We start from the raw sequence: 21103 nt of genomic DNA, 5'->3' as shown, positions 1-21103 counted from the left end.
ACATCCCGAGAAGCCAGTTGTCCTCAACCAGGCGTGACGCCCAAGCGCCACCGTCGTGGAAATCGACCTGCCCAGTGAGTCGCGGTATCCAGTTGTGAACTTTGTTGCATCTCTTCCGGCCACAATCGCTTGGAAGAGAACTGCCTGGGCCTCCTCCGGGCAGTTGGGCAGCACCTGCACAACCGTGTCCAACAGAGCGTGGGTATAACGACCCAAGAGGCATGCGGTGTTCAGCGACCGCAGCCTTAAGCTGGCAGATGAAAACTGATCCAGCTTCTTGGATTCCCTATCCGGAGGTGCGGTAGGGAACGCGCTTTGGAAAGCTGAGGCTTGGACCACCAAGCTCTCGGGGGTGGGGTGTTGGGTGAGGAAGAGGAGGTCGCCCGGAGCCGGGTGATGGCGTCGGGCCACGTTCCTATCCACCGGAGCCGCTGTATTGGGCCTGGACCAGGTGCCCAACAGAACGTCCGTCAGTGCTTCATTAAACGGCAGCAAGGGCTCCGAGGAAGTAGCCGCCGGTTGGAGCACTTCTGTCAGGAGGTTAGTCCTGACGGCCACCGTAGGGAGTTCGAGGTGGAGAGCCTCGGCTGCCCTACGAAACACCACTGTGTAATGGCTCCCTCTTCCGTAGCCACAGTAGGAGGAGACAGCATGCCAGGGTCAGGTGAGGAGTCAAGACCACTGGCCTCCCCAAATGCTCTGCCCAGTTCGCATCATAAGCACAGTCCTGTGCCAGAGGGTCCTCAGACCCTTCCCAGTTCTCCCCTCCCTCCAAAGTCTGTGGAATAGGCTCAGAATAATGAGGATGGACATAGGGCATAAAGGGCCCCATCTGTGTCGGTATCGGCATCGAGTGAGCGACATCCATCCGGCACCGTGTCCGGGTCAGGGCTGAAGCTGGGGATGACGTCGTCCCGAGGAGGGGGGGACGTCGGAAGCGGTGCCGGGGAGACCAGCGCCGGTGGAGGTGTCACAAGGTCAACCGGCATCGATCGGGGGGGGGAGGGCGGGGGGGGGGGGGTCTGCGGCGACACCAGGGCCAGAGCTGGTAAGGCAGGACCCCAGTCGGCCTGCGGGGCCGTAGGCGCCCCGGCGGAGTCAGACGGCTCAAAGAGTCGGGCCATGGCAGCAAGAAATTCTTGCACCTGGGCAGGCGTCGCTTCCGCACGCGGGAAGGGGGGTGGGGGGTGTAGTCTGGGGGCGACTTCGCAGGCTCTGCCGGAACCGTGGGGGTGGCACCTCCCGCACCCTCAGCCGCAATGGAAAGCTGAAGAGCGACAATGCTTCTTTGACTTCTTCTTGGAATGCTTCGACTTACCTGAGCCTGAGTGCGAAGACTTAGATCCAGAACAGTGGTGATGACGGCTCCGCGACGGTCCCTCGACATTCCATGGGGAACGGGACCTTGAGTGGCGCGTAGCTGACTGCCGGACTTCAAGCAACTTTCGGGACCGCTCCTGCAAAGTCTTCAGGGCCATGGCCCGGCAGTCGGGGCATAACTTGGGGTCGTGGTTGCGCCCCAGGCAGCAGAGACACACATGGTGGGGATCCCTCACCAACATTATGCAATGACAGTCCCCACAGTTCCTGAAACCGGGCATCCCTACGACACCAGGAGTCGATCGACTTGAAAAGATGAGGTAAAAGGAATAGAAAAAGTCAGTCAAAAAGTGACTGGGGTTACTAGCTCTTCCCGAATCTGCACTTGCTGGTGCGGAAAAAGAAAGAACTGACGTCAGCACGTATGGGCCTGTCTAAGTAGCTCGGACGACGTCATCACAGCGTCGACACAGGCGGAGCCGCACGACGACCCTACCGATGCCCAGGGGTACTGCTGACGAAAAACGTTCCTGATCCAGTCTGATGCCTGGGGGTAATTCTAAGGTAAGGAATCTATCACTCGTGTTTCTTTCAGATCCTTTCAACACCCTGCATACAATACTCTTGCCAGACTTTTATTGAGGAACAAACTAGATATTCATAGTGTTCCCCCTCCCTGCCTGTAGGCTTATCAATGGCCCAATGTAATACTGAATATTAATGGCCAGAGGCCATAATGATCATTAATGGCTACAGGCAATAATAAGCATCAGTGGCAAGTCACACATATACATAATTGGCCGAAATAAATAATAAGCATAAATGGGTCCAGCCACTATAGTGGCTCAAGGCAATAACAACCCCCAATGCTGCAAGCCTGGAATGCCCAGTCGTGGGCCCCGGGCTCACTGTGCCACTGGATTCAAACTAGCCTGGCTGATGAGGGTTGAAGCCCTGAAACAGTCTCCAGGATATTTGTTTCTGGTCCATGTATGAACTGTGTTGGCAGTTAGGCTGGACTGTTCCCATGAGGAGCAGGGTCAAGACTTATTTGCATATGGCTGGGTCTAAACTAGGGTGGCATAATGAGCAAAAAAAACATGTATTTAACCCAGATCTCTTGAGTGGAGGTGAATGTTTTATTTGTTCTGCATTCAGTCCATCATCTGTGTGTCTTCTGCTTTTTTGACCTAAGTGCACCGGGTATGCCCAGATGTGGGTCCTGGGCTCACCGTGCCACTGGATTCAAGCTAGCCTGGCTGATGAGGGTTGAAACCCTGAAACCGGATCCAGGATTCTTGTTTCTGGTCCAGGGAGGACCTGGCTTGGCAGTTCGGGCTGGACTGATCCCATGAGGAGCAGGGTCAATACTGATTTGCACATGGCTGGGTCTAAACAAACCCTGTTGTCTCAGAACCCAGATGTCCATGTGTAAATATGGACAATATGGAACCCTCCTGCAATATCGGTCTGTAGAAGGGAAATCGGGATATCCACAGAGACGGTGTGGGGTATGAAATCTGCACTCAGTGACTGAGAGATAGGGAGGTATTTTTCATGCTGTGAAAGAGAGGGTCCATTTTACATCCTTTATCACACATTTTCAGCATCTTTCACTGCACACATTTTGATACAGGCATACACACAGGTAACAGGGACTTCAGTATTACACCATATTGCACTACCAATCAAATATGGGATCACATTTGTTTGTATGCACACAATCAAATAATCGAGCTGCATTCCTGATTAGGAAATGGATCTTGAAGGTTCATCTGTAAAATAAAATCTGTACACTGCAGGGTAAAGAGCTTTTGGGTTCCTTCAGACACACATCACTATCCTCTAGGTTGGAGACATAAAAGCCTCCATGTACTAAGAGGTCAATGCCAGAGGAAGGAAAGGCCCTTGTGTTTGAATGGACGTATGAAGAGTCCAACTAGGAATCTCTGTCTGAACAAAGCAAAGGCTGCAAATGGAGGTTGTAAAACATCTGTTCCTCTCAAAGGGTACATAATTCTGATCCTCTAACCTCTTTGACATTTGATAGCAATGAAGTACTGGAATGACTGTGAATTTGTCTGCCAATAATTGACACACAGGCCCTACATTATCTCACCCTTCACATTTGCCCTATCAGAGCTATTAATACGCTGTATCTGTCACAATCCTGTTAGAATAAATATGTCATATTATCTCAAACACTTCTGTCAAAAGATTGCTTCACAGGTTCATTATACTTTCTATGAAATGTTAGGTTTTAATGTTCTTAGCTAATCATCTAATCTGAGAAACGAAATTATAATAAAGTCTTGCTTTTATGGTGCTCCTCAAATAACTAGGATTATTAAGCAAACATATGATGCTTTGGTTTTGTTCAGACAATTAACCAGGTACTTTCTATGTCTCATAATAAATGTAAAATGACTTCTATTCCTAAGCCACCTACATACCGAAGATCCATTTGATGAGCAGAATTTTGAATGTTGATCGCGATCAGTGATGCACTCAAGTTACTGCGGACCTGATGGATTAAAAGTGAAAATCATTTAGAAACAACTAAGCATTGCATTATTTACGGTCTTTGTTGCTTGGATACCAGTTGTGTTTTATTTGTGCATAAAAGAACTACAACATATTTACTACAATATAAATATGAACTCCATGAATTCAATTATACAAAGAAGAAAATGGTTGGCACAGAAATGAAATTCAAATGCACCAACACAAGACACATTTTCCCTCCACCAGTGACACTATGTCCATATGCTTTATCCTACCTTGCAGGACCCACTCATCTCTGTACAAATCATGAGTGTTCCTTCTCGCTACAAAAACAATCTCTGTTTTTTTTTTATCCAAGAATCTAATGGACCAAAAGAGGGTACCAGGGCAACCAATGCTAGTCCTCTGGCATAAATCCTAGAGCTAGTAGAATGCTTGTTCAGCTGTAGTGCTTGCACTCTGTTCATGATATAGCAATTTAGAAGACCTTCGCTTCAGTCCCTGAGGACCCTTGGACTAAGCCTTTGTAGCAGAATTTGAGATGCCATTCACTTCACTTGACTCCTAAGCTCAGCAGACATTTGGCATGATAAAATGCCTGCATTCTGCAGTCCGAGGGCTCAGAGCTTTGAATTCCTGCTTAGAAAAGTGACTAACTTGTAATCCTATGTCCCCACCATCCTTGTGTTCATTGATGTTGTAAACATTGAATTCTTTTCATCAATTTGTGTGAACAGGGTTTTGTTTTAACAGAGTTAATTAATCAATCAGGGTTCTTGTAAAGCACACAACTACTTGCGTGTAAGGGTCTCAAGGCACGGAGCCTGGGGGGTGGGGAGGGGTGGGGGATCTGTGGTTCAGTCAGAGAGCCAGGTATTGAGGTCCTCCCCAAGTTGAGGCAGCAATGGTGATTGTCTGAGATGTAGAGGTAGAGAGTTCCAGGTCTTCACAGCCAGGTAGGAGAAAGATCTTCCTCCAGCCGTGGTGTTGGGTGTCATCGGGGTAGTATACCATGTTGAGTCTAGAACTTCTGACAAAGGCTGCAAGAAAGGCCATGTAGATGTTGAAGAGGGTGGGGCTCAGGGAGGATCCGTGAGGCACTCTGTAGCTGATGTCCGTGGGTTCAGAGTAGGACTGCAGAAGACGGAATTTCTGTCTTTAGCCAGTGAGTAAGAAGCAGATTCAATCTAGGGCTTTGTCGGGGATGCCGGTGACGTAGAGTCTTGTGCAGAGGGTCTAGTGGGAGACAGTGTTTAAGGCAGTTGAGAGATCCAGGAGGATGAGGCTGCAGTCTTGCCTGAGTCAAGGAGGGTGCGGGGAGCGGTCTCAGTGCTGTGGTTGCTACTGAAGACCGATTGTGAGGGGTCCAGGATGTGGTTTGTTTAGATGAACTCAGAGAGTTGGGCCTTGATGGCTTTCTCAATGACTTTAGCTGGGGAGGGGAGCAGAGAGATGGGTCTGTAAATCTTGAGGTCCGTCGGGTTGGCAGAGGGTTTCTTCAGTAGGGGGTTGATCTTTGAGTTTTTCCAGGCTTCTGGGAAGGTGGCAGACTCTTTGGAGCAGTTGATTGTGCGGCAGAGCTTGGGTGTGATGGGTGTACCGGCTTTGTTGAAGATTAGGTGAGGTCAGGGGTCCGAGCTGGATCCGGAGTGGATGATTTTCATGATCCGTAGGGTGGTGTCAGAGGTGAGGATGGTCCAGTTGGGCAGGGTCTTCTGGAGTCTGGAGCCATTGGTTGTGGTTGTTGCAGGTGGGGTAGGTGGGTCTTAGGTTGCAAAGCTGTCATAGATCTCCTTGATCTTACGGTGGAAGAAGGTGGTAAGTTTGTCGCAAAAGGTCTTGCGAGGGAGGAATGTCGGCTGTCTCTGTGCTGGTTTGGCAAATTCTTTGACCACAGTGAAGAGTTATTTGCTGTTTTGTGCGTTGTCTTCGATGCATCCTTTATAGCGGCTTTCTTTGCTGTTCTGATGAGGTAGTGGTTTGCGGTGACAACGGTTTTGAAGGCTGCGTGGCCTGCCATGATCTCGCTGCTCCTCTATGATTTCTTGAGCCGCCTGCAAGTGCGCATGAAAGAACCAGCTGGCTTTCTTGAGGGTTTCCTGAGGGGAACCAGTGTGTTGGCAAAGATGGAGATCCAACATTGGAGGTTGGGAGCTGAGGCATTGACGTCCTTGAATGAAGGTGATGGGGGTTCGCTGAGGGAGGCGGTGAGCTGGTCTTCGTGCCTTTGTTCCAGCTTCTGCAAGGATAGCGGTGGGCTGGGTGGCGTACGTGGGTTTGGTGAAGTAGATGTGGACGCGGTGGTCGGTCCAATGTGGCTCAGACATGTGGCTGACAGAGATGTTGTTGCTTGCGGTGAAAATAGGGTCGAGTATGTGTCCTCCTGAGTGGGTTGTAGAGGTGACCAGTTGCTTGAGTCTGATGGTGGAAATGTTCTCCGGTAGGGATGAGGTGTTGTGGTTGTTGAGGTTGTCCAGGTGGAAATTGAGGTCACTGAGGAGGATGTAGTCCATGGGGACTGATGAAGTCGCCTATGGCTTAGTTGAATGGGGGCGGGGTCCAGGAGGGCTGCCGACAAGGGTGATGTGGATAGTGGCATTCAGGTTGGTCTGGATCTGTGGAGGTGTTCCTTGTTGGGTAAATGGTCGTCGGAGCTGGTTGTGAGCCAGAGCGTCTGTTTGTGTATGATAGCAATGCCTCCTACCGGCCGGTTGACACTCTCCTTGTGGATGATTTTGTAGCAGTCAGGGATGGCAGTTGCGATGTCCGTGGCTGAGGCAGGGTTATCCAGGTTTAAATATAGTAAAGTAAAGAAACAACAGTAATAAAAAAGAAAAGAAAAATAACAGTGGACAGAACAAGAGCTCACCACTGGGCCAACCGGGGATGATGTGTACACGGCAGCCTGCGGGTGGTGGAGGGCCTAAATCTCTGAGCCAAGGGCTCAGGAGGGCAGATCACTACCAGGTGGAGCTGCACAGTGGGGGGAGCAGACGCATGCTGACAAGGTCAGTGAATGCTCTCATAAATATTTTTTAATAGTAGCAGCATTGACCATATTTACCTATCTTGTTTCTTTTAAAAACAAGCTAACATATTGGAATCTCTTTTTAAAGACATACAGAGAAAATAATTTACATTTGCTAACAATCTCTTTCTTGTGGACACTATCTACTTGCCAATTCCTCACGTATTTAATATCTCCAGGTATCAGACTTAATCCATAACACTCCTAATCTGGTAGTGTAGTATACAAAAAATGATGAATGAAATGCTTGAATTAATCTCAGGCACTGGTAATCACTATGGGCCGCATCCCAGTCTATCGTTATTTAGCACACCATGCCACCTCAGATCCCAGCCATATGCAAATCGGTCTTGACCATGCTCCTACGTGAACAGTCTAGCCCGAGCTGCAGGACCAGGGCCCCCCTGAACCACTGAACCCTGAACCACAGTACAAGCAATCAAGGACTGTTTCACCATGATTATGGCTCATCAGCTACATACAGCTTGGTTCCAGTGACATTGTGCACAGGACCCAAATCTGGGACTACCCATCCTGTTGTATAGCGATTTAGATTCCGAATGAATTTTCCCGATTCATGCCCTTATATAGGTACAATTCACATTGCCCTTATATAGGCATAGAAATCAAGCCCATATTTAGGCATAGCCCATGCTACCCAAATACAGGCATGGCTACTTCCATCCGTTCACCAAACAACAAAACGATTTCTTGGAAAACCAGACTCTTAAACAGAAGGGGCTTCCCCCAGCCTGGATATTGATTTCTCCAAGAACTCATTTATTATGCATGAAAATCTATTCCTTAGGGGTTCATTCATGACGTTCATATGCCCGACTTTACGTCAAACATGGCATTCCTAAACACCTTCAAGGTATAACTATACCATCACTTGCCATTGCAAAGCACAGTGTAGTTCGGTGCAGTTCGACTACCTACTTGCCCGACGCAGCTGGCTACAGCAAGTGCCGAAGGAAGCCGGCTCTCCAGCTGACGCACTGATCAGGAAGCTGCCCCCCTCTGCAGAGAAATCCAGCTCCAGTGTTTCAGACTCCCCTTGCGGTGTGTTGGGAAATCGAGTCCCGAGACAGAGGTACCAGACCTCCTTCATTCTAAGTTATGGTGCTGATTAGAACCTAGAGAAACCTTTGGCAAATTATTGGCAAAACTAAAACTATGCTAAAGACCATACTTCTTCCCTCGTTCTAGACTTAGGTTAGGTACATTGGGGTAGGCGTATTTTAGAAGCACCAGTTGAGTATTTTAGCCTGTGTTATTTATGTATGTATTTTTATATGGGTTAGAAACCATACAATGCTTTATACAATATTACTGTTCACGCTGTACGCATTATACTTTGCATTTTGCCTAACGATTGCAGCTTCTCACCTCTTTTGCATGAGAAAGAAGACTGTTAAATAAATCCTTTTATTGAAACGCCCGTCTCTATTTTTCGCTGCAACTCTGTAGAAACGAAGCATGCACGATTGACTGAGTGAACTAGTTATCTATTGTTTCCACGACTCTGAAGATAGTTATTCCAGTCCTAGGGAAACGAAGTTGTCATGTTTATGCGGTTGTCAGAAACTAATCCCTTCTTGTGTATTCAAGAAAGTTTCTAGTGACCTCTGAGCTAGCTGGCACTCACAAATAAGTTTAGTATATTCGATAGAGAGCTACTGACCTACGTCCTACGTCATATCTATAGGATATATTATTCCAATGCGCAGAGCCTATTGGGAATATAGGAACTACACTACATGGTGCCCAACGTTTGGTAAGGCACCTAATTTAATGCTAGACACTAAAGTAACTCAGTCGTGCTTTTCTCAGAGACCCCTTTTTCCGTAATACTCCAATAGACGTCTGGAGTGGGTAAAGGGATGATATCCGCCATAGCTGAGTAGAACGGAAAACCCTATGTATTAGCTTTTTGGTTGGTTCAATGTTGAAGGATACAGTGTTCAAAAATATTGTGCACCTTATCTTTGTTTCCTTGAAACTTTCTCTGCAAACTTTCAGTCAAACAAAATGACAGATTACGACAACAGCACCGAGAATGGTGGCGCTGCAGCTGATCCAGCCGCTTTTAACACAACAGGTTTCCAAGAAACCGACGAGGATGCTATAGTCATACCTCTAAATTTAAGGAAAGCCATCACTATAAAAGTTATTAAAAAAACAGACTATCAGCAAGAGGTGGTAGAATAGTTTTTGTGATAGAGGCACATGAATATCACCAGACAGAGGTATTCTATTCATGGATAGTCTTCCCTGAAGCAAATCTAGTAACACATGTGTTCACTTCTACAAAGAACATGAACCACTAACGGAAAACATTCCTTTCGAGGATATTGAAATTCCACTAACATACCAAGAGCATGCGCTCTGGTTTAAAGGCGCCCTAAAACATATCAATCATATTACTAGGCTCGGTCCACTAGGTAGACCAGGAGCAACAGGGCCGGTCTTAGCCAGCTTTACACCATAATGAAATGACAGCTATGGCACTGCTAGCTCAACTGAAAGAGCTAATCAAAATCTATAGACAATTGGTTCAATATGTAATGCGGACTCTTAAAGTCCAGCCGGCAATATTGATTCCACAACATCCCCCTCACGAGGGGAACACACCACAGACTTTACATTCAGTCATTTGTAAATTACCCGCAAAACGGGAACAAATTCCATTCTGGATAGCTAAAAAAATTACTCAGATCGAAGCAGTATTTCCTATTACTACCCCTAATGAGAAACACAGAATTCTAACAATCTGTTTGCCAAGGAGGATTGCACCACATCTGGAGGACTGCGACACTTGGGGTACAGACTTTGCTGCAATCTGTACTAAAACACATGGTGTTCCGTCTATGGCGGTAATACCAGACGTCCTGAAACAGATTCAAAATGAATACAGGGCAAAGCCTGCTTTAAATTTAGGTATGAAACTACTGAACAATTTCAAACAGGTCTCAACAATAATATTAGCTAATTTTAAAGGTGAAGCAGCATCCCTGGAGATCCGCTAGAAATTAAAGGAATTCGATATAACTGAGCAACCACAAGAACTAGCAAGAATAATTGAAAAATCCTATGAAGAATTAGGCAGAGACAGCTTGGGTGCGAAACCTGTTAAACCCCAACTGTCAGAAAGTCCTGAAAAGGTCTTTACTAAAAACACTCCTACTACTTCCAAAAAGAAGTGGGAAAATAGCAAACAAACTTCTAAAGCGAAGCGTTCTCATTCCAGAGGTAGGCCTCCTCAAAAGGAGCCCTCTGAAAGGAAGTATAACCTCAGGAACAGGGATAATTTCTGAAAACCTGATAGATATCAAGATACTGATACACGTTCCTCTCGTACCTTTCAGACTTCATCACAGAAATCCGAAAGAAGAGGATGGTGAGAACACAAGGAAGAACGTGTGAAGTCCAAAGACGATGAACACGTTCAGAAAAACAAGAAACCTCAATTCACCAAAAAGAAGGTAGCGGGTCTAAAAATCAGACATGTCGAGGATCTTGAGGGCACAACTCAAGAACGGGGAATGGGTTCAGACAATGTTGGACAGCGCAGCAGAAGTCACCATAGCTCGCAAGAACTTGAAGGATCATCTGGAGATAGTGGAGTTGAACGAGTTCATCCAAGTTGAAACTGTAGATACCAGGGTTAGTTCTCCACATAAGATATATGAAGTAACACTCCGGATGGAGGGAGACATACCAAGAAAAGTGAGAGCACTCTTTTGGGAGAGACTTTCTAAGGGTTATGACATTCTTCTCGCTGTACAAGACTGGCCACCAGAATTTGTCAGAGAGTGCCCACATGGCGAAGACATCATTATGCCAGCCTTCTCCAACCATATTCCAATTCATTTATAATCTACTTATGCCAGGAAATGGGCAGTTGCCCAAGCTCCCACATTGTACAAGAATTATATAGGATGGGATGAGGATTCTCCTCACCATAAAATACAGTTAAAAATCAACCAACTGCACAAAGGCAGTATCCAGTTAAGCAAGAAGCTAAAAAGTAGGTCAGGGAGATATTAAATCAACTTGAATACCAGGGGGTGATTGAAACATGCACCTAGTCAATGAACAATCCTTTGTTTCCTGTCTCCAAACCAGACAACACATATCTTCTAGTTTTGGATTAAAGAAACTTAAACTCTTGTTGCAAAACTTTTGCAGTGCAAAATGCACACAGTGCAGCATTAATGAATTACATTGTGCGTAAAAAATATATAACCACTTTAGATATTTCTAACGGTTTCTTCTGTGAAAACATTGCACCAGAAAGTAGGTATTTGACCGCTTTCTCAATCATGGGGACACAGCGTCACATCTGTCGTCTCCCTCAGGGATTCAAGAATAGTCCTGGGTTATTCTCAGCAAGGGTAACAGAATTACTACAAACGTATGAAGATGAAGCATTATCATATGTGGATGACATCTATCTGACAGACGATGACTTAGATAGGCACTTGAACAGGGTGAACACCATTATACTGGGATTTGCCTCTGAAGGGTACAAATTCAATTTTGAAAAATCAAGAATTACCCACCTCAATGTCCTTTTCCTAGGATATGAGTTATCTAGTGAAGGCAAAAGCCTAGCAGCCAACTTTTTAGAAAAATGTGCGGTGCTCCAACCTCCAAAAATGCTGAAAAACTTACAGTCAATTCTAGGTTTCCTGAATTTCGGAAAAACATACATTCTAAATTACGCAGAAAGGTTAAAACCTCTCTACAAATTAATCAAACTTGATTTTAAAATATTAATTGGACACAAAAACACACAGAAATTTTACGTTCATTACAGACATGTTAGCAACAAAACATCTGGAAAACACTTGTAAACGTACGCAACTTAATGATCCGAATAATTCCAGGACAATGCAGATTCACATACTTAACTTTTAACGAAGGTGAAAAAATAAAAATAGCTTAGAAATCACACTTGTACACACAAGCAGAAATAAAATTCACTTCGACAGAAAAAATTCTGACTGGTTCAGACTAACAAAAGAGAGAGCCCTCGCACAGGGTAAGCGCATTATGGTCGTTACACCTGTACCGGCCTTAGAGGCAGTGACAAAAGCGAGCATTCCTAATGCTAAACCGTTACATCCAAGATGGATACAAAGGGTTAATTCTCTTGCTGCAACAGACGTTGAATACGTTTTTGATCCATATTTGAAAACACAAGCATTTCTACAATACGAACAAGAATGTCCTCTGCCTACTGAAATTCTGCCTCTAGAGCAGTATGAATGTATCATTTATACAGGTGGATCAGCTCAACCCGCTACGGGGGGTAAACAAGCCTATAGTGCGGCGTGCGCGTTCGTTAAAGGTTGTTGGCGCAATGGCAAATTCCGACCAATGGTCACTAAAACTCAATCTCTAGGAGATTGTACAGCTCAGCGAGTTGAACTACAAGCTTTCAAGATGGCGCTTGAGAATAACAACCGCGAATTCCTCACACTCATAGTGTCCGATTCGTATTATTGTGTTCAATCTCACAAGGAATATTTGCAAAACTGGATTCAAAACTGTTACAAAGATGCAAAAGGTGGCAAGATCAAGCATACATTGCTTTGGGAACAAGTAGTTCAGTTACGACAAGAACTACAAAGCACTCGCGTGATACATACACTGAGTCATCAACGTGATGGCATTCACGTTTAAGGGAATTCATTGGCTGATGAAGCAGCGAAGGCAGCTGGGCAAACGGCATCCATAACTGCAATTACTAAGTCAAAAACGAAAATAGACGGCAAAATAAAGCTAGTTGTCAATGACACAAGCAAAGGCAGTTGTGCAGCGTAACCTAATAAGTTTCCACTCAAATACTCATATATAATTGATTTAAACTCTGTTCCTTTTGCTCGAATCCCTGGAGTGGGGGGTAGGGTGATTCCAAACAGGAAACTTAGAGTAGCTTTGATATACGAAGCACATTTAAGAGACGGTCTGATACATCAAGGAATCTCTAAAACGATATTAACTGTAAAAGAGACGTACTGGTAGCCAGGAATGAATGCTCACATTCATATGTTTGTTGTTGACTGCATAGACTGCAATAGAGATCGCAGCACAGAACGCCGCCACATACTTGACTATAGCATAGCCAGCCCAGTACAGACGCCATTGTTAGACAGCATTAGACTATCTACACGCAGACGCCCCTATGGACAAACGCAACCCCACAAATATTAAGACAAAATTCATTTGGATGTGGCTTCAGCGCTCGGCTGAGGCTCGAACTGTTATAAAAGATTTGCGAGTCTTTATCGGCACATACGCAGTTGGCAAGCTACATTCTGAACAGGGTCCTGCGTTTAGCTCTCAGCTTACATGGAGGCCATGGCCAAATTGGGCGTTGCATTGCGGTACTCTAGTTCATTCCATCCTGAGGGAAATTCGGTAGAGGAGAGAAAAAACTGGGACATAAAGCAATCTATAACAGCTAGGGTATTAGGCTCGGGTGACATTTGGTTCAAACATCTAGTAAGTGTTCAACGTAGTCTTAACAATCTGCCAAGAAGTTATCTAGGGGTTTTCACTCCATATGAAGTCCTTTTTGGGACCAGAATGTTAGTATCGGACCTCAATTGTCAGACTTCAGTGGTAGACCAAAAACCCTTTGATATCAAAGATCATTTGTCTGTGTTACAGGACTTAAAGGAAATAAGAACGAAACAAAGTAACGTGTTCCTGAAGCCAACCACCACTGAAGAAAAAACGACCATCCCGGCAAGGCCTGTCTGGATTCCTAAGCTTGGGGGTCTAGTCAGAGAAAAGATTGCGGACAAGAAGGAATTTGGGCCTTCTTACAGACAACCAGTACCTGTCCTAGCAATCCACGGATCAAGAACAGTGTTACTGCCGCCCCTTGTTGGTAAAAAGGAGAACAGGTTTGTGTCAATCAACCTGGTCAAACCATATCATGTGGCCGATCATAAGTAGTAGGGCAAGTGGACTCCGCCAATGTAGCAGACGCCCAGCTCTGGCTACTATCCAAGAGGTTCAAACTGAGAGACTCATCACATTCGTTCAAGCAAATGGGTAGTGAGGTTTTTCACTGCGCAATGTCCAAGGGAAAGATAACAAATAGATATCAATAAAGAATTTTGCTTCAAAGGAAACCAAATAGTCACTACCCCGTGCTATTAATTTACAATTGCGAGCAATTGTTTGAAAACAAAAGAATTGGTTCCCTTAGCATAAACAGTACAAGCATATCAAGTATTAATAGAATATTTCCGTCAGTTATTCAAGGAGACAATGTCCAAAAATCCAATTTGAATCTGTGGTGTTTATTTTCTTATTCTTCAATTCCCACGAAGACTTGTTTATCGCGTAGATCCATATACAAAGATTACAGCCAATCTCACAATCCAAAAACAGCCTTTGAAGAATCTGCAGTGAGAAATGAAGGACTAAGCAACAAAGCTATGGAACTTGTACCTCTTGAAACCCAAATAACAGTTCATCAAGAAACGCCTGTCTACAATGAAGTAGCATCTGTCTACACAAATGTAACAAGTGATCCTGCAATTCCAGCGATTTCAACGAATCCTGATGCAATCCCAACAATTGACAGAACTGCCTCTGGCTATTTCATTAACTTTGATACGTTTTCCGAAGATCCCAGCGAGCCTGAAACAACAACAAGCTACAGACTTTTTTCATCACCTGGAAAAGACTTATCAGGTTTCACCATGGATTGAACTTTGGATTGGGTTAGGTGTGCTTTTTCTTCTACTTTGGTTGACTCTGGTAATAGCTTTGGGAATGCTGATCAATGGAAGATATGTCAAAATAGACATAGCAAATAAGAACATCAACTTACTCCTCAAGCCAAACAAATCATCCCATTGTGAACAAACAGACTTGTCATCAGTGAACATCGCAGCCGTTCCTATACCAGGGGGTATAGCTTGGAACAGAACTGATTATGACATTTTTGGCCCATTGGAGCTGTTGAAAATTCCACATCAGTTCAAGATTTCCTTGAATGACTTTGTTTCATCTAGTACCTTTTCTGATGATTGGGACTTCAAGACGTTAATAATATGATGTCAGACTTAGAAATGTCTGCAGTATTTACAAATCACGAATATTTAGAAGGTTCATCAGACTATGAACAAATGTATTGTTATAATCATTATGGTCATCATTTCTTGCACAGATCTGAAAATCCCAGAAATGTATTAATGTATAACCAATGGGAACATTGTCTTACGCCACCAAAGAGTAGCTCAAAAACATTTAATAGAAAATTTCAGTTCTTTTCAGGGTTCAATGTGTCCAATCCGGAATCATTTTACTTTAGAAATGTTAACAGAACAGGCATGAAAAGTATGTTGAGAAATACCAAGAAATGTATTCTGCAGCCTTTTATGCTCAGCTGTCTACACTAGGTTTCGACTTTAGGAAAGACAACATTGAGACAAAAACTGTCTGGGGCACAAAAGATTTGCAAGTGCAGGGGATAGTAGCTTTATTTAGAGCCTGCTTCATCCCTGAGCAAATTATGTTTTTGAATGACACAGTCCATTGGGTTAGCCAAGATAAAAGACATGAACAACCCGTCTATACCAACACCAGTTAGTGATAACACTTCAGAGAGGGAGGTCAACGTATATACTATTTTGCATCAAAACAGAACAGATCCATATTGGAATAAATGGTTAATATGGCCCACAGATACAAACAACTGTCAAGATAGATTCCTGAACAAAACACAGGGATTCAAATTCAATAGGCCAGATCCAAGATATGTTCAGAGACAGGATCCAGGAATAGTAACAACATACAGTGTAGGGAAGCTTTGTCTTGACTGGCTACAAAGATCTACACTTAAGGATGTAAAGCAACACTTATCTTTACTTCAAGATGGTGTTGATCTTAGGGAATTCTTGCTAGGACCACGAACACCGCGTCAAATGTTTTATATATGCGGTATCTATGCTGCTTATAATGAAGCATGGAAGATTACGCAAGCAGAGACTGCTGAAAGAATACGAGAAATTGATCATATTAATTTGGAGAAAACTCTCTCTGTGGTTGACAATGGGTTAACAACTCTGTCGTCCAGAATATATTCTTTGAAAAGCATAGTGTCTTCTGCCATAGACATCATGGAACAGGACTTGGTCATGTTGCAACATGGTCAGTCGCAATTATGTTCTATCATGCTATTAGGCTGGATGTTGCAAAACATTCGCTAAGGCTATGTGCCTTGGCATTTAATCAATACTACTTCACTGTTTTCAGAATTCAATCTCACTGATAAATAGATCATGCTGGCACAGAAGGGAGCAGACTATACGGTGCTGAGCATTGAAAAACTGGAAAGATTGCCATTTACTGTCGCTGGGAATTACCATACACTTACAGATGTTGGAGTGGGGGGCGTGAAGTGTTCATTAGCGGGAAAAACTGTGAAAACGCACTAAGCGGTTCTCTCCTATGTCAGGGTATAAACTTACACGGGGCCTGCGATGGTTCCTCTAACAATTTATCCAGCCTCCTGCAAGGTTCACCAGCTGCAGTGATTGATCCAATTTTTGGACAACTTTCGAATGCCAGTTACCTTATGTTGAATGATCACAGCTACTGTGGTATGTTGCCAGGAATACCATATCTAGTAACTGTGTCAGCCAAGGTCACTTGCGGTATGCAAGTATTGTTTCCTAAAAGCAAGACAGACCAAGAGTCGCCACTTTGGCCTTCACTGAACATCTCTTCTATATGAATTGATACTTTAAGCAGAATGAAAGCCATTCTTTTGAAAAAAACTGTACCACTGACCTTGGCCAAAGAAACCTATGATCTGCAAGTCGCAAGGACTTCAGCAGAGATACATGCCCTCTTAACTACAAATTACCCTATACATGTCTCAGAAATGTTAAGTTGTATCTTAAACATGTCCGATATGAGCGGTATTGTACATGTATTTAAGACAGGATTTTCTGGACTGTTAGCACCTTTTGAAGCAGTCCTAGGAATATTTCCAAACTGTGCACTCTGTGTTTGGTGGATTGCCTCTCATTTTTGGACTTGCTGCAGGGATACTATTTTTGCTCCTACTGCTGCGATATGGCAAGTCACTTCACAACCGACACCCAGTTCTCCATGGAGACAACCCTACTGGCGATGAAGTGTTGTGAGCGCATCATCCAAATTTTGGGACTACCTCATCTAAGAGAATTAAATACCACATGGTTTCTGTCATTCAGACCAATTTGCAAGATTGCATCTTACCTGTTCTACGCTGCCTGCTATGCGGAGAAGAATGCGTGTTGGACACATGTCTCACACTAGAATCAGTCATACCAACGGATGTTGATATTTAGCTTGAACCAGTAACAGCCCATGCACCGTATTGTCCCCAGCGGCTACCAATTTTGATGATGGCATTTATTGAGATCTCACAGATGCAAAATGCTACTGCTGAGGTAAACGACAGGCACGCAGGTACCATACCATTCGAACATTGCTATTGCGACCAATGCTGACGGCGATGCTTCACATCTATGTGCGGTTGATCGTCTTAACGAAGTAATCCAACTCTCACCTACAATGCTAGACGAGTTATTTACAGACTTAGAAGATTTGATGTTTTCTCCTAAACACAAACACTGTCTTTTGATTTGGCACACAGTGTTCTGAGAAACTCTGAATTCGACCTTCATTTAGTCAAAACAAAGTTCTAACTTTGGAACTCTTTTTTCCTATGATAATTTTTGTTTTCCAAATTTTTATTTTTCAGTTTTTGGCACAAAGTAATCTGCTTAAATTAAAACTATTCATGGAGAACTAGAATTCTTTGAATAACGTTCAGGGACTATATTTGACCTTGTCCACATACACAACGGTTATATGAAATCTGTGATGAAATGGTTTCGGCACCTTTATTCTTCTGTATTTACGAGCCGTTTCATAAATGTATATTTCATGATTCATTCAGATGGCATTTTTAAATATCAACTTATGCTTAGAATGAAACATTGCTTTGAACGCATACAGCACCAATGGTTTTATGTGTGTACAACCAGTTTCAATGGTTTTATGTGTGTACAACCAGTTACAATGCATTTTTATGTATTTTGGGTGGGTTTTAAACACTTGTTGTATAGATAGTTTTTTGATAAGTTTATACATGTTTAGAACTTAGTATTTAGTATAGGTACAATTCACGTTGCCCTTATATAGGCATAGAAATCAAGCCCATATTTAGGCATAGCCCATGCTACCCAAATACAGGCATGCCTACATCCATCCGTTGACCAAATGTCACAACAATTTCTTGGAAAACCAGAATCTTTAGCAGAAGGGACTTCCCCCAACATGGATATTGATTTCTCCAAGAACTCATTTATTATGCATGAACATCTGTTCCTTAGGGATTCATTTATGACGTTCATATGCCCGACTTTACGTCAAACATGGCATTCCTAAACACCTTCAAGGTATAAAGATACCTTCACTTGCTATGGCAAAGCCCGGTGTGGTTCAGTGCAGTTCGACTACCTACTTGCCCGATGCAGCTCGCTACACCAAGTGCCGAAGCAAGCAGACTCTACAGCGGACGCACTGATCAGGAAGCTGCCCGCCTCTGCCAAAACATCCAGCTCCAGTGTTTCTGACTCCCCTTGCGGGGTGTTGGGAAATCGAGTCCCGAGACAGAGGTTCCAGACCTCCTTCATTCTAAGGTATGGAGCTGATTAGAACCTAGAGAAACCTTTGGAAAATTCTTGGCAAAACTAAACCCATGCTAAAGACCATACTTACTTCTTCCCTCGTACTAGACTAAGGTTAGGTACATTGGGGTAGGCGTATTTTAGAAGCACCACTTGAGTATTTTAGCCTGTGTTATTTATGTATGTATTTTTAGATGCCTTAGAAGCCATACAATGCTATTACATTATTTTATATTACTGTTCACGCTGTATGCATTTTACTTTGCATTTTGCCTAACGATTATAGAAGTTCACCTCTCTTGCATGAGAACGAAGACTGTTCAATAAATCATTTTATTGAAACACCCATCTCTCTATTTTTCTCTGCAACTCTATAGAAACGAAGCATGCACGATTGACTGAGTGAAATAGTTATTCCAGTCCTAGGGAAACAAGGTTGTCATGTTTATATGGTTGTCAGAAACAAATCCCTTCTTGTGTTTCTAGTGACCTCTGAGCTAGCTGGCACTCACAATTAAGTTTAGTATATTCGATAGAGACCTACTGACCTAAGTCCTACGTCATATCTATAGGATATATTATTCGAATGCGCAGATATGGGAATATAGGAACTACACTACAGTCCCACTTAGGGAAACACACTGAAGTATATTTAAAGTGATGGATGAACCTAACTAGAGCAAAACTGTTCATGGGTTTCTTGAGTACCAGTTCAGAGGGACCTGGCCTGGGAGTCCGTACTCTACTGTTCCCACTGGAGCAGGGTCAAAACTGATCTTCATATGACAGGGTCCAAAATAAGGCGGCATGGTGTGCAAAATAGCGATAGACACAATGTGGGACCAAATAATTACCAGTGGCTGAGATTAATTGAAGCATTCCATCCATCAATTGTTTGTATGCTTCAGTGTGTGGTCCAAAGTGGAACAGGGATGCCCACACATGGGCTCCACACACACTATGTTACTAGAACCAAACTATTCTCTGCTGATGAGACCTAACTAGGCTAAAACTGATTATAGGTTACTTGGGTTCGGGTTCAGGGAGGACTGGGATTAGCAGTTCGGGCTGGACTGTTCCCACTGGCGCAGGGTCAAGAGTGATTTGCATATGGCTGGGTCCAAACTGGGGTGGCATGGTGTGCAAAATAACAAAGGATTGGGATGTGTCCCGAGCAATTACCAGTGGGTGGGATTAATTCAAGCATTCCACCCATCACGTTTTTGTATAATTTAACCTAATCTGGTAGTGGACACTGGATCCATCTGGCACCAGAAATAACACAATTATATCACTGGAGTCACATAGTGCCCACCCAGCTCACTGACATCAGTGCCCTATCCAATTTATCCATGCCCTCAAAGGCAAAGATGAGGAGGCAACAGACCCATTGCATGACAATGCAGAGGAAAAACTAAATTGGAACCTTTTTGGTATAAGTGGATTATGACCATCATTCAGAAAGGGGAGGTGGGCGAGATTGATGACTATCTACCAGAATGATAGTTACTGAAGGTATCTAAGTTTCTGCTCATCAATATTTCTAACTGCAGATTCCTCAATTGCTGAATAGATTCCAAAGCAATACCTCCTCCAAGGAGGTAGATCTTAAGGGGTGGTCAGACAAGGAAATCCTGTAGCACGAAATGTGCAAAATGGCTATCCTGTCTCACCTCTCAAACCAAACAATAATGCTTAGCGGAGGTGAAATGTCTATGTTATCATACAACAAATCTAAACCATGGGAAGACCTCGGGCAAGTACTGAAGTAGAAATCTTCATTCTGGTAGCATAAGAGCAGATTCCCTCAGTCAGTTTCTTCTCGGAAAGGATGTCATATTTTTATACACAGTATGAACCAGTGAAGCAACATCCTCTTCTGGACCACCTTGGCCTTTCTAATGCCTGCATATCCCACAAAATGCTAGTTGTGTGGTCAATACAATAACCGACCGCTCTACAGGGGTCAGTCCTTTTTGGTTTGGTGACGTAGAGGGTAAAAGGTAGGAGGAGCAACGGATTGTTCTAAGTGAAAAGGCAGTATCACTTTTGAGAGGAAAGGTGCTTTAGTCCAAAGGACGTGTACGTCAAGGTAGAAGCATGTGAAAGGCAGGCAAACACTTGGTGCCTCCAAGTCACTGACACAGCTCGCCGAGGTAATGGTCACAAGAAAAACAGTTTTAAGAGTAAGTAAAAGGATTTGACAATTATGAAGGGCCTCAAAGAGATAGGCCATCAACAATCCAAAACAAGAGTTGAATCTCATTGGTGTATTACAAATGATGTTGGAAAAAACATTCATGTCATTCCCTTCAAGAACCTGAACACCATTGGGGATTTCAAGAGGGATGGATGATCTGGAAGGCAGAGAAATGCCAGGGTAGCTAAGTTTCCTTTCACAATGGCCACTGCACAACTCAGGTGGGTTTGCAACGTGCTTTCAAGGGTCTACATTCTGCTCCTCACAACATGCAACAAATCTCTTACATGTTCGAAACTAGAAGGATTTTGGGTAGAGGTGATGAAGAGAAAATAT

The 21103-nt window shown here is 43.8% G+C and overlaps 1 protein-coding gene across 1 annotated transcript in view; it reads right to left on the bottom strand.

Moving 5' to 3' along the window:
- The window catches only part of DPP7 (dipeptidyl peptidase 7), a 1540287-nt gene that overhangs the window by 98537 nt on the left and 1420647 nt on the right, over window positions 1-21103 (bottom strand). Inside the window, exon 11 of the mRNA XM_086921148.1 lies at window positions 3774-3844. Within this exon, the coding sequence (XP_086777274.1) occupies window positions 3774-3844 (71 nt within the window). The remainder of the gene's footprint in view (window positions 1-3773; window positions 3845-21103) is intronic.

Source organism: Lissotriton vulgaris, chromosome 5 (assembly GCF_964263255.1).
Source record: "Lissotriton vulgaris chromosome 5, aLisVul1.2, whole genome shotgun sequence".
NCBI classification, from domain to species: Eukaryota; Metazoa; Chordata; class Amphibia; order Caudata; family Salamandridae; genus Lissotriton; species Lissotriton vulgaris.
The sequence above is the reverse complement of the archived record's forward strand: the minus strand, read 5'-3'. Positions and strand labels throughout refer to the sequence as shown.